Source organism: Pseudorca crassidens, chromosome 12 (genome assembly GCF_039906515.1).
Source record: "Pseudorca crassidens isolate mPseCra1 chromosome 12, mPseCra1.hap1, whole genome shotgun sequence".
Lineage (NCBI taxonomy): Eukaryota > Metazoa > Chordata > Mammalia > Artiodactyla > Delphinidae > Pseudorca > Pseudorca crassidens.
The window spans coordinates 13846050-13858986 of NC_090307.1; the positions used below are offsets into that span (position 1 = coordinate 13846050).

General features: G+C 37.4%; 1 protein-coding gene across 7 annotated transcripts in view; it reads left to right on the forward strand.

The window, feature by feature from the left end:
* PIGN (phosphatidylinositol glycan anchor biosynthesis class N) overlaps positions 1 to 12937 on the forward strand; it is a 111612-nt gene that overhangs the window by 37952 nt on the left and 60723 nt on the right. For all 7 annotated transcript variants that reach the window (XM_067698906.1, XM_067698907.1, XM_067698905.1 and 4 more), the window contains 2 exons: positions 9806 to 9884; positions 10833 to 11015. In XM_067698906.1, coding sequence (XP_067555007.1) covers positions 9806 to 9884; positions 10833 to 11015 — 262 coding nt within the window. The remainder of the gene's footprint in view (positions 1 to 9805; positions 9885 to 10832; positions 11016 to 12937) is intronic.

Here is a 12937-nt window from a genome sequence, read left to right on the forward strand (position 1 = left end):
GATGTTAAAATATTGTACCTTATATTCTGGACTTTTTATTTTTCACAAAACTTCTTTATGTTTAAAATATGTGATACTAAGACTTATTTTGCAGTCGTTCTCAACTTATGGAAAACTAAAAAAATTACATGGGGAACACGTTTATAAGAGTCTTTAATGTCATAATGCAACAGTGAGGTTTGTATAGAACATTTTGATGAATTCCAGACACATTCTGAACCTTTGGTATGTTCCTAAATTTATAGAGTCCATTTAGAAAAATATAAATTAGACTGACCATGGTTTCTAATACTCCATATATAATGTAATATTTCATATAAAATATGTATATAATGTAATGTAACAAGTATTTCTCTTTAAAAATGTTTCTTATTTTTTTTTAAGACTTCACTTGAGAACATAAATTAGCTTAAGTAATTTATTTCCAGACAAGCTTTTTTTCCCTTTTTTTATTTAGTTTAGCAAATTGTTAGGTGCTTTAAGAATAGCAAGGTACATTCTTTTATTTTTCTTCCTTTTTTAGGTCTGCAATATTTTGATAGCATTTTCTTAAACATCTTTATTGGAGTATAATTGCTTTACAATGGTGTGTCAGTTTCTGCTTTATAACAAAGTGAATGAGTTATACATACACATATATCCCCATATCTCTTCCCTCTTGCATCTTCCTCTTTCCCACCCTCCCTATCCCACCATTCTACCTGGTCACAAAGCAGCGAGCTGATCTCCCTGTGCTATGCAACTGCTTTCCACTAGCTATCTATTTTACATTTGGTAGTGTATACCATATATACATTACCACTCTCTCACTTTGTCCCAGCTTACCCTTCCCCCTCCCCGTGTCCTCAAGTCCATTCTCTATTAGATCTGTGTCTTTGTTCTCATCTTTCCCCTAGGTTCTTCATGACCTTTTTTTTTTTTCTTTTTTTGGATTCCATATATATGTCTTAGCATACGGTATTTGTTTTTCTCTTTCTGACTTACTTCATTCTGTAAGACAGCCTCTAGGTCCATCCACCTCACTACAAATAACTCAATTTCGTTTCTTTTTATGGCTGAGTAATATTCCATTGTATATATGTGCCACATCTTCTTTATCCATTCATCTGTCCATGGACACGTAGGTTGCTTCCATGTCCTGGCTATTGTAAATAGAGCTGCAATGAACATTGTGGTACATGACTCTTTTTGAATTATGGTTTTCTCAGGGTATATGCCCAGTAGTGGGATTGCTGGGTCGTATGGTAGTTCTATGTTTAGTTTTTTAAAGAACTGGCATACTCTTCTCCATAGGGGCTGTATCAATTTACATTCCCACCAACAGTGCAAGAGGGTGCCCTTTTCTCCACACTCTCTCCAGCATTTATTGTTTGTAGATTTTTTGATGATGGCCATTCTGACTGGTGTGAGATGATATCTCATTGTAGTTTTGATTTGCATTTCTCTAATGATTAATGATGTTGAGCATTCTTTCATGTGTTTCTTGGCAATCTGTATATCTTCTTCGGAGAAATGTCGCTTAGGTCATCTGCCCAATTTTGGATTAGGTTTTTTTTTTTTTTTTTTTTTTTTGCAGTATGTGGGCCTCTCACTGTTGTTGTCTCTCCTGTTGCGGAGCACAGGCTCCGGACGCGCAGGCTCAGCGGCCATGGCTCACGGGCCCAGCCGCTCTGCGGCATGTGGGATCTTCCCGGACCAGGGCACGAACCCGTGTCCCCTGCATCGGCAGGCGGACTCTCAACTACTGCGCCACCAGGAAGCCCAGGTTGTTTGTTTTTTTAATATTGAGCTGCATGAGCTGCTTGTAAATTTTGGAGATTAATCCTTTGTCAGTTGCTTCATTTGCAAATATTTTCTCCCATTCTGAAGGTTGTCTTTTTGTCTCGTTTATGGTTTCCTTTGCTGTGCAAAAGCATTGAAGTTTCATTAGGTCCCATTTGTTTATTTTTGTTTTCATTTCTCTAGGAGGTGGGTCAAAAAGGATCTTGCTCTGATTTATGTCATGGAGTGTTCTGCCTATGTTTTCCTCTAAGAGTTTAATAGTGTCTGGACTTACATTTAGGTCTTTAATCTATTTTGAGTTTATTTTTGTGTGTGGTGTTAGGGAGTGTTCTAACTTCATTCTTTTACATGTAACTGTACAGTTTTCCCAGCACCACTTATTGAAGAGGCTGTCTTTTCTCCACTGTATATTCTTGCCTCCTTTATCAAAGATAAGGTGACCATATGTGCATGGGTTTATCTCTGGGCTTTCTATCCTGTTCCATTAATCTATATTTCTGTTTTTGTGCCAGTACCATACTGTCTTGATTACTGTAGCTTTGTAGTATAGTCTGAAGTCAGGGAGCCTGATTCCTCCAGCTCTGTTTTTCTTTCTCAAGATTGCTTTGGCTATTCGGGGTCTTTTGTGTTTCCATACAAATTGTGAACTTTTTTGTTCTAGTTCTGTGAAAAATGCCACTGGTAGTCTGATAGGGATTGCATTGAATCTGTAGATTGCTTTGGGTATTAGAGTCATTTTCACAATGTTGATTCTTCCCATCCAAGAACATGGTATATCTCTCCATCTATTTCTATCATCTTTAATTTCTTTCATCAGTGTCTTATAGTTTTCTGCATACAGGTCTTTTGTCTCCTTAAGTAGGTTTATTCCTAGATATTTTATTCTTTTTGCTGCAGTGGTAAATGGGAGTGTTTCCTTAATTTCTCTTTCAGATATTTTGTCATTAGTGTATAGGAATGCCAGAGATTTCTGTGCATTAATTTTGTATCCTGCTACTTTACCAAATTCATTGATTAGCTCTACTAGTTTTCCAGTGGCATTTTTAGGATTCTCTATGTATAGTATCATGTCATCTGCAAGCAGAGACAGTTTTACTTCTCCTTTTCCAATTTGTATTCCTTTAATTTCTTTTTCTTCTCTGATTGACGTGGCTAGGACTTCCAAAACTATGTTGAATAATAGTTGGCAGCCTGGTCTTGTTCCTGATCTTAGACAAAATGGTTTCAGTTTTTCACCATTGAGGACGATGTTGGCTGTGGGTTTGTCATATATGGCCTTTATTATGTTGAGGTAAGTTCTCTCTATGCTTACTTTCTGGAGGGTTTTTATCATAAATGGGTGTTGAATTTTGTCGAAAGCTTTCTCTGCATCTAGTGAGATGATCATTTGGGTTTTCTCCTTCAATTTGTTAATATGGTGTATCACATTGATTGATTTGCATACATTGAAGAATCCTTGCATTCCTGGATAAACCCCACTTGATCATGGTGTGTGATCCTTTTAGTGTGCTGTTGGATTCTGTTTGCTAGTATTTTGTTGAGGATTTTTGCATATATGTTCATCAGTGATATTGGCCTGTAGTTTTCTTTCTTTGTGACATCTTTGTCTGGTTTTGGTATCAGGGTGATGGTAGTTGTAGAATGAGTTTGGGAGTGTTCCTCCATCTGCTATATTTTGGAACAGTTTGAGAAGGATAGGTGTTAGCTCTTCTCTAAATGTTTGATAGAATTCACCTGTGAAGCCATCTGGTCCTGGCCTTTTGTTTGTTGGAAGATTTTTAATCACGGTTTCAATTTCAGTGCTTCTGATTGGTCTGTTCATATTTTCTATTTTTTCCTGGTTCAGTCTCGGAAGGTTGAGCTTTTCTAAGAATTTGTCCATTTCTTCCAGGTTGTCCATTTTATTGGCATATAGTTGCTTGTAGTAATCTCTTGTGATCCTTTGTATTTCTGCAGTGTCAGTTGTTACTTCTCCTTTTTCATTTCTAAATCTATTGATTTGAGTCTTCTCCCTTTTTTTCTTGATGAGTCTGACTAATGGTTTATGAATTTTGTTTATCTTCTCAAAGAACCAGCTTTTAGTTTTATTGATCTTTGCTATTGTTTCCTTCATTTCTTTTTCATTTATTTCTGATCTGATCTTTATGATTTCTTTCCTTCTGCTAACTTTGGGGGTTTTTTGTTCTTCTTTTTCTAATTGCTTTCGGTGTAAGGTTAGGTTGTTTATTTAAGATGTTTCTTGTTTCTTAAGGTAGGATTGTATTGCTATAAACTGCCCTCTTAGAACTGCTTTTGCTGCATCCCATAGGTTTTGGGTCATCGTGTTTTCATTGTCATTTTTTTCTAGGTATTTTTTGATTTCCTCTTTGATTTCTTCAGTGATCTCTTGGTTATTAAGTAGTGTATTGCTTAGCCTCCATGTGTTTGTATTTTTTACAAATTTTTTTCTCGTAATTGATATCTAGTCTCATAGCATTGTGGTTGGAAAAGATGCTTGATACGATTTCAATTTTCTTAAATTTACCAAGGCTTGATTTGTGAGCCAAGATATGATCTATCCTGGAGAATGTTCCGTGAGCACTTGAGAAGAAAGAGTATTCTGTTGTTTTGGAATGGAATGTCCTATAAATATCAATTAAGTTCATCTTATTTAATATATCATTTGAAGCCTGTGTTTCCTTATTTATTTTCATTTTAGATGATCTGTTCATTGGTGAAAGTGGGGTGTTAAAATCCCTTACTATGATTGTGTTACTGTCGATTTCCCCTTTTATGGCTGTTAGTATTTGCCTTATGTATTGAGGTGCTCCTGTGTCAGATGCATAAATATTTACAATTATTATGTCTTCTTCTTGGATTGATCCCTTGATCATTATGTAGCGTCCTTCTGTGTCTCTGGTAATAGTCATTGTTTTAAAGTCTATTTTGTCTGATATGAGAATTGTTACTCCAGCTTTCTTTTGATTTCCATTTGCATGCAATATCTTTTTCCATCCCCTCACTTTCAGTCTGAATGTGTCTCTAGGTCTGAAGTGGGTCTGTTGTAGACAGCATATATATGGGTCTTGTTTTTGTATCCATTCAGCCAGTCTGTGTCTTTTCATTGGAGCACTTAATCCATTTACATTTAAGGTAATTATCGATATGTATGTTCCTATTACCATTTTCTTAATTGTTTTGGGTTTGTTACTGTAGGTCTTTTCCTTCTCTTGTGTTTCCTGCCTAGAGAAGTTCCTTTAGCATTTGTTATAAATTGCTGGTTTGGTGGTACTGAATTCTCTTAGCTTTTGCTTGTCTGTAGAGCTTTTAATTTCTCTGTCAAATCTGAATGAGATCCTTGCTGGGTAGAGTAATCTTGGTTGTAGGTTTTTCCCCTTCATCACTTTAAATATATCCTGCCATTCCCTTCTGGCTTGCAGAGTTTCTGCTGAAAAATCAGCTGTTAACCTTATGGGGATTCCGTTGTATGTTATTTGTTGTTTTTCCCTTGTTGCTTTTAATATGTTTTCTTTGTATTTAATTTTTGATTGTTTGATTAATATGTGTCTTTACATTTTTCTCCTTGAATTTATCCTGTATGGGACTCTCTGTGCTTCCTGGACTTGATTAACTATTTCCTTTCCCTTATTAGGGAAGTTTTCCACTATAATCTCTTCAAATATTTTCTCAGTCCCTTTCTTTTTCTCTTCTTCTCCTGGGACCCCTATAATTCGAATGTTGGTGTGTTTAATGTTGTCCCAGAGGACTCTGACACTGTTCTCAATTCTTTTCATTCTTTCTCTTTATTCTGCTCTGCAGTATTTATTTCCACTATTTTATCTTCCACGTCACTTATCCGTTCTTCTGCCTCAGTTATTCTACTATTGATGCCTTCTAGAGAATTTTTAGTTTCATTTATTGTGTTGTTCATCACCGTTTGTTTGCTCTTTGTTTCTTCTAGGTCCTTGTTAAACGTTTCTTGTATTTTCTCCATTCTATTTCCAAGATTTTGGATCATCTTTTCTTTCATTATTCTGAATTCTCTTTCAGGTAGACTGCCTATTTCCTCTTCATTTGTTAGGTCTGGTGGGTTTTTACCTTGCTCCTTCATCTGCTGTGTGGTTCTCTGTCTTCTCATTTTGCTTAACTTACTGTGTTTGGGGTCTCCTTTTCACAGGCTGGAGGTTCGTAGTTTCCCTTGTTTTTGGTGTCTGTCCCCAGTGGCTAAGGTTGGTTCAGTGGGTAGTGTAGGCTTCCTGGTGCAGGGGAATAGTGCCTGTGTTCTGGTGGATGAGGCTGGATCTTGTCTTTTTGGTGGGCCGGTCCACGTCTGGTGGTGTGTTTTGGGGTGTCTTGGCCTTATTATGGTTTTAGGCAACTTCTCTGCTAATGGATGGGGTTGTGTTCTTGTGTTGCTAGTTGTTTGGCTTAGGGTGTCCCGCGCTGTAGCTTGCTGATCATTGAGTGGAGCTGGGTCTTGGCATTGAGATGTAGGTCTCTGGGAGATTTTCGCCATTTGATATCATGTGGAGCTGGGAGGTCTCTTGTGGACCAATGTTGTGAACTTGGCTCTTCCACCTCAGAGGCACAGCCCTGACAGCTGGCTGGAGTACCAAGAGCCTGTCATCCACAAGGCTCAAGATAAAAGGGAGAAAATAAATAAATAAAATAAAATAAAATAAAATAGTTATTAAAATAAAAAAAATCATTAAAAAAAGCTTTTTTTAAGTAATAAAAAAAAAAAAGAGTAGAGCAACCAAACCAAAAACACAAATCCACCAATGATAAGAAGTGCTAACAAAAAAAAAAATGGACAGACGGAACCCTAGGACAAATGGTAAAAGCAAAATTATACAGACAAAATCACACACAGAAGCATACACATACACACTCACAAAAAGAGAAAAAGGGGAAAATACTATATATATCGTTGCTCCCAAAGTCCACCTCTTCAATTTGGGATGATTCGTTGTCTATTCAGGTATTCCACAGATGCAGGATACATCAAGTTGTTTGTGGAGATTTAATTCACTGCTCCTGAGGCTGCTGGGGAAAATTTCCCTTTCTCTTTGTTCGCACAGCTCCCAGGGTTCAGCTTTGGCATTGGTCCCGCCTCTGCGTGTAGGTCGCCTGAGGGCGTCTGTTCTTTGCTCAGACAGGACGGGGTTAAAGGAGCAGCTGATTCAGGGGCTCTGGCTCACCCCGGCCTGGGGGAAGGAGGGGTACAGAGTGTGGGGCAAGCCTGCTGTGGCAGAGGGCGGCGTGATGTTGCACCAGCCTGAGGCATGCCGTGCGTTCTCCCGGGGAAGTTGTCCCTGGATCTCAGGACCCTGGTAGTGGCGGGCTGCACAGGCTCCGGGAGGGGAGGTGTGGAGAGTGACCTGTGCTCGCACACAGGCTTCTTGGTGGCGGCAGCAGCTGCCTTAGCATCTCATGCCAGTCTCTGGGGTCCGCGCTGATAGCCACGGCTCACGCCCGTCTCTAGAACTCCTTTAAGCAGCGCTCTTAATCCCCTCTCCTCGCGCACCAGGAAACAAAGAGGCAAGAAAAAGTCTCTTGTCTCTTCGGCAGGTCCAGACTTTTTCCGGGACTCCCTCCCGGCGAGCTGTGGCGCACTAGCCCCCTTCAGGCTGTGTTCACGCTGCCAACCCCAGTCCTCTCCCGGCGCTCCAACCGAAGCCCGAGCCTCAGCTCCCAGCCCCGCTCGCCCCGGCAGGTGAGCAGACAAGCCTCTCGGGCTGGTGCGTGCCGGTCGGCACCGATCCTCTCTGTGCGGGAGTCTCTCCGATTTGCCCTCCGCACCCCTGTTGCTGTGCTCTCCTCCGTGGCCCCGAGGCTCCCCACTCCGCCACCCGCAGTTCCCGCCCGTGAAGGGGCTCCTAGTGTGTGGAAATCTTTCCTCCTTCACAGCTCCCTCCCACTGGTGCAGGTCCCGTCCCTGTTCTTTTGTCTCTGTTTATTCTTTTTTCTTTTGCCCTACCCAGGTACGTGGGGAGTTTCTTGCCTTTTGGGAGGTCTGAGGTCTTCTGCCAGTGTTTAGTAGGTGTTCTGTAGGAGTTGTTCCACATGTAGATGTATTTCTGATGTATTTGTGGGGAGGAAGTTGATCGCCACGTCTTACTCTTCTGCCATCTTGAAGCTCCTCTTCTTATAGCATTTTAATCAATTAAGATTTATTGATTCATTTTATGTGCTTTGCACTTTGCTGAGTATTATTGATATTAATGTAAATAATTAGTGGCCCTCATGAAGGTTAAAATTTAATTGAAGAGAAATAAATTGATGATGAGACCACACTAAAGTGCTAATGGTGTGAGGTGAGATTTGGAGTAGACCATAAAGGATGATAAGATTTGATTTTGGAAAGCAGAGACTGGAGGATCTTTATGAACAATAACTCAGACGTGAAGGCAAGATAGGTGAAGAATGAAGAGCTTAACCATTTTATAACTGAGAGTATATATTTGGGATAATGGGAAATTAAGTAGAATAGAAGGAGATGGTCATCAGTAGTCCAGGACGTTTAGAATTGATGAAGTAGACAATAATATACCCATATCAATTTCAAGTATATCAGAAGATGTAATCAGTGTTTTAGGAAGTGGAGTGGATTAGAGCAAGGGGAAGGAAGATCAACTTAGAAGGGTTTTATAGAACTTCGGAAAATTTATCTTAGGTGTAGCCTTCAAAGAATTCCTGTGCCCTTTGGCCCAGTAATTCCATTTCTAAGACTTCTAGGAAGATATTCCAAAATGTGTGGTGTCTGAAGGACAGAGAACTGGATCATGGCAACAGTTTGAAGTAATTTGTTTTTCTTTCATGTATTCTTGCTTCCTGGTACCTTTTTCCTCCACATCCCATTGAGTCCAGGGGTGGGGGATTTTCCTACAATCTGACAAAGTGATTGGGTTCCCATGAGTTGCAAGATCTGGGATCCCTTGGAGTAGGCACATATTCTTAATCAAGCCTCTATAGAACTGTAGAGAGTTCATAGTTGAATTCTGGGGTTCTTGAATTTTCTGAAATTATATGTAAGATTTTGGATTATTTATTTTTCTAGAGCAAGTTTCAGATTCTGAAAGATGTCTGTGACCCACCCAAACTAATAACATTGCTTAAAAGATGAACTTTCTACAAAGTCTCCGTCTCATCTCTTTAGAAGCTGCTGAAACCAAGTAGAAAGAAGACAAGTGATTATTGAGCCATATGAAATTATCAAAATTTAATTTAGTAGTTTTTGACATATAAAAACATCAATTTCAAATGATCCAACCTAATATATCCTTAAATAACTTTTTTATACTTTTAAAATGTAAAGGTATTCACTTTAGGAATGTAGATGCTAGTTAAGCAGTATATATTCAATTTTGTGTTTAAATATACTTATTTAAAAATTACTTATGCAGTATTAGGAGTATTTCTCCTTTGTATTTAAGGTTTTTACTGTGGTAAAACAAGGACAGGGAAATGGTGGAAAGAGAAATGCAAGATAGGAAAACCAAAAAAGTATATGGTGTAATACAAAAATAGCAAATAGATTCAAATTATTCACTAACTTTAATTGTTGGTTAAGCTCTGCTCAGATCTCTTAGATAATGAAAATTGTCAGGCCCTGTCTGGCTCAAGGGTACAAAGCACCGTAGTGAATCTGCCCTGTCTGTTGTGTCTACCATGAGCATGAGAGAGCTGAGTGTTGTAACTCAGACCACTCATTTGTTGTTCCATTAATTACATTGATTTAATCAGAATTTCTGTGTTAGCCAGAGCATTACATTTCTTCCAATGATGTATTGTATGACTGTCATAAGTGGAGTTTGGCAGTTGAAGCTTTGAGTCAAAACCAAATTTAATTTATAAGTTATTTCTTGGAAGAGTTCAGATAACCAGCAGTGATACAATTTGGCTCAGAGTTTGTTTGTTTGTTTCTTTCTGTCTTTACTCAATTTTCACCATCTTTTTATTTTCAATTAAGCAAAGAACCAAGAAAAAATGTGATTAAAATGAAGAAGCATTTTAAACCTAAAGCATTTTTTTTCTTTTGTAGTTCGCTTTCTGATTCTAAACAGATCAACATTTTAAGAAAAGCAAGATCTTATATAAAACAGAAAAAGTATGATGAAGCAGTAAGTATGCAGGCCTTGTATATATAAATAGCTGATCATTCAGGTATGGGGAGGGGCAAGTATGGTGACGGAGAGCAAAGTGGGCAGGCCAGGGAGCTTTCCTGAACCTTTAAGGAAGGGTTGAATTTCCTAAGTAGCTGCTTTAGCCACATGGACATACTTCTCTTATTTCAGGTAATGTTATAGGTAAATTTTTTTAGGTTAACATTGGAAATGAACAGTTGCTGTTCTCTATAATGAGAAAGTATATTCCAGGCTTCTGTCGTCCAACTTATTTATGCATAATATTTTAGAACATGACATATCTGTACATTTAGAATTAGCTTCACACTATTGGAAATCTAATGGTTCATACTGAAGCTCTGACTTTTCCCAACTCCTGCCCTACTATGTTTTTCATTAATTTTCTCTGTTTTAAATGGTCATATAATTTTAAAGTAAGAAAGAATTCTATTTTTGGTTTCTAACATTGCCTGAGTAGTATGATGGCATTTCTAATGCTTATTTTTGTTATAGTTTTACAGTGGCAAGCTATTCTTCTCCACTAAAATATTAAGCTATTTTAATAATGTTTTATAACTGATTTGGGTAATCTGATATGAGAAAGTCAAAACATGTAAATGTGGGCATCTCCTTTCAGGGACCTATATTAGAGAACCATTTCTTTCATGTGTCATTTGAAGATAATTTCACAAAATGAATCATTCAGAATCATTTAAAATCATTGTACATCTCATAGATAGTTTGCATTTTAAATGTCCTTTCTTATCAAGATTTAGAAATTTATTTTATTCAGGAATTTTTCTTATACTTTGCAAGAAGATCCTTGAACAATCAAAATCTGTTTTTGATCAATCATCTACGGTTACTTTAATAATTTTTCTTCCTTTGAAACTTAGATTTTCTTTGTCTTTGCATGTGGCAAATTATATTTTTCTTTCTCCATAGGTTTCCCTTTGCAAGGAGCTGATTAATCTTGCATTGAAAGGATTGTCCTATTATCACACTTATGACAGATTCTTTTTGGCTTTCAATGTCGTTCTTGGTTTTGTGGGATGGACATCTTATGCTTCTTTGCTGATCATCAAGTCTCACTGCAACCTTGCCAGAGGTGTTAGTAAAGAAGTCAAGGTATGTTCAGAAAGTATAATAAAGATTCAGATGATGGTGTAAAATCATAAGACTAAGGAAAGAAATTATATCAAATTAACTGCAGTGAGTTCATATAATGTACATGCTGTACTAAGCTAACTCATTTGCTTTTGTTGTATTGGGTCTTTTTTTTCTCAGTAATCTGTTTCTTTAGTTGGGAAAAGGGTGTATCAGTAATAATGGTCCTGTAACTTAAGAGGCTATAAAGATAGCTGTGTAATTTACATTTGCCTATGGCATTAATTGTGTTGTTTTTCTGTTTATTTTTATAATTATTTAGCATGTTATAAGTATTCTGTATCTTTCTACAGTACAGGTGATCAGAAAACAGTTTCAAAGCAATATATTTAACTTTATCTGATATTAAGTTTAGGAGCTGGAAAGAAATAAAATCAGTTATTCAAAATGTTCCTTTTAAAAGGAACATATTCCTTTCTGGAATATACATTTTTCTTACCTTTTTCATCTTTCTAAAATTCTTAAATACAGATTTCCAGAACTTTCTATATATCCTCATTTTAAGAATTAGTCCCTAGTTTACTGTACTTTCAATGCCAAAAAAACCCCATACTTTCAATGCCAAAAAACCCCCAGTCTTTAATAATACTTTATACAACTGAGAAAATATAACAGTACATATATGGTTTAACTATATTAAAACACTTTACTCTTTTAAAATATATTACTGTCATTTACCAGGGATAATATGCCTCTTCCATCTCCTTTACTTCATTCTCTAATGATTATTACCATGTCCAAATCATCTAAAAAGTAATATACCTGAATGGTGTATTATTAATAATAATAGTCTGCAGACATTTCCAGTGATAACTTTTTTCAATTTTATACTTTATTTTTCTGTAATGGAAGGAAGAGCAGTAGTATTTATTCCATTTTTGTATAATGCTGTAATGCATCTTAAATAATTTACCCCAACTAATTTTCATTATTTGAATGTATGTGAAATTGGCTAGAGTAGAAATCATTTCTTACGTGGTAGGAAAAGAGACAAAAACAGACGTGTTTTAGTGGAGGATATAACTAGGCATTCAGCTGGGTATTTGAAATTTATTTTGCCACTTTCAACGTAACAGTGCTGGAAGTAGGCATTATAATTTTTCTGTATAAAACAGGAAACTGAAGCTATTTAAGTAATTTGCAAAAGGCCATTCAGCTAGGTTGTGGAGGAACTGAGATTTGAGTCCAGAGTAGTCTAATGCCAAACGCTGCCTTTTGGTATTTGTCTTGACGTTTTGGGTTATTGAGAAGGGATATGATATCTTTAGATTGTTGTGTCAGCAGATTTCACAGCTGATAGTTCTTTATTCGTTAATCTGATAATGCAGAGAATATTTGCTTATACAGCACAAAGCGAGATGCTTCATAGGATACACCAAGAAATACAAAATTCAGATACAAAATTACAAGCTTCTCAAGGAGCTTGTAATTAAATAAAGTAGGTAAAAGGTGTATACACATAGCCACCTTATCAGGTATAGGTCATATACTATGCTATATTACGTAAGACAACAAATGTTTGACAACTTTAATATAAAATGTTAAGTGGGGCTTCCCTGGTGGCGCAGTGGTTGAGAGTCCGCCTGCCGATGCAGGGGACACGGGTTCGTGCCCCAGTCCGGGATGATCCCACATGCTGCGGAGCGGCTGGGCCCGTGAGCCATGGCTGCTGAGCCTGCGCGTCCGGAGCCTGTGCTCCGCAACGGGAGAGGCCACGGCAGTGAGAGGCCCGCGTACCACCAAACAAACAAACAAACAAACAAACAAAAAAAAAAATGTTAAGTGAATGTGATACAATGACTATCATATCTTAAATAAAGAAAATCTCACTTTAGCTAGGGTGATGATAACAGGAAAAAATAAGTCTTGGTGGAAATTTAACA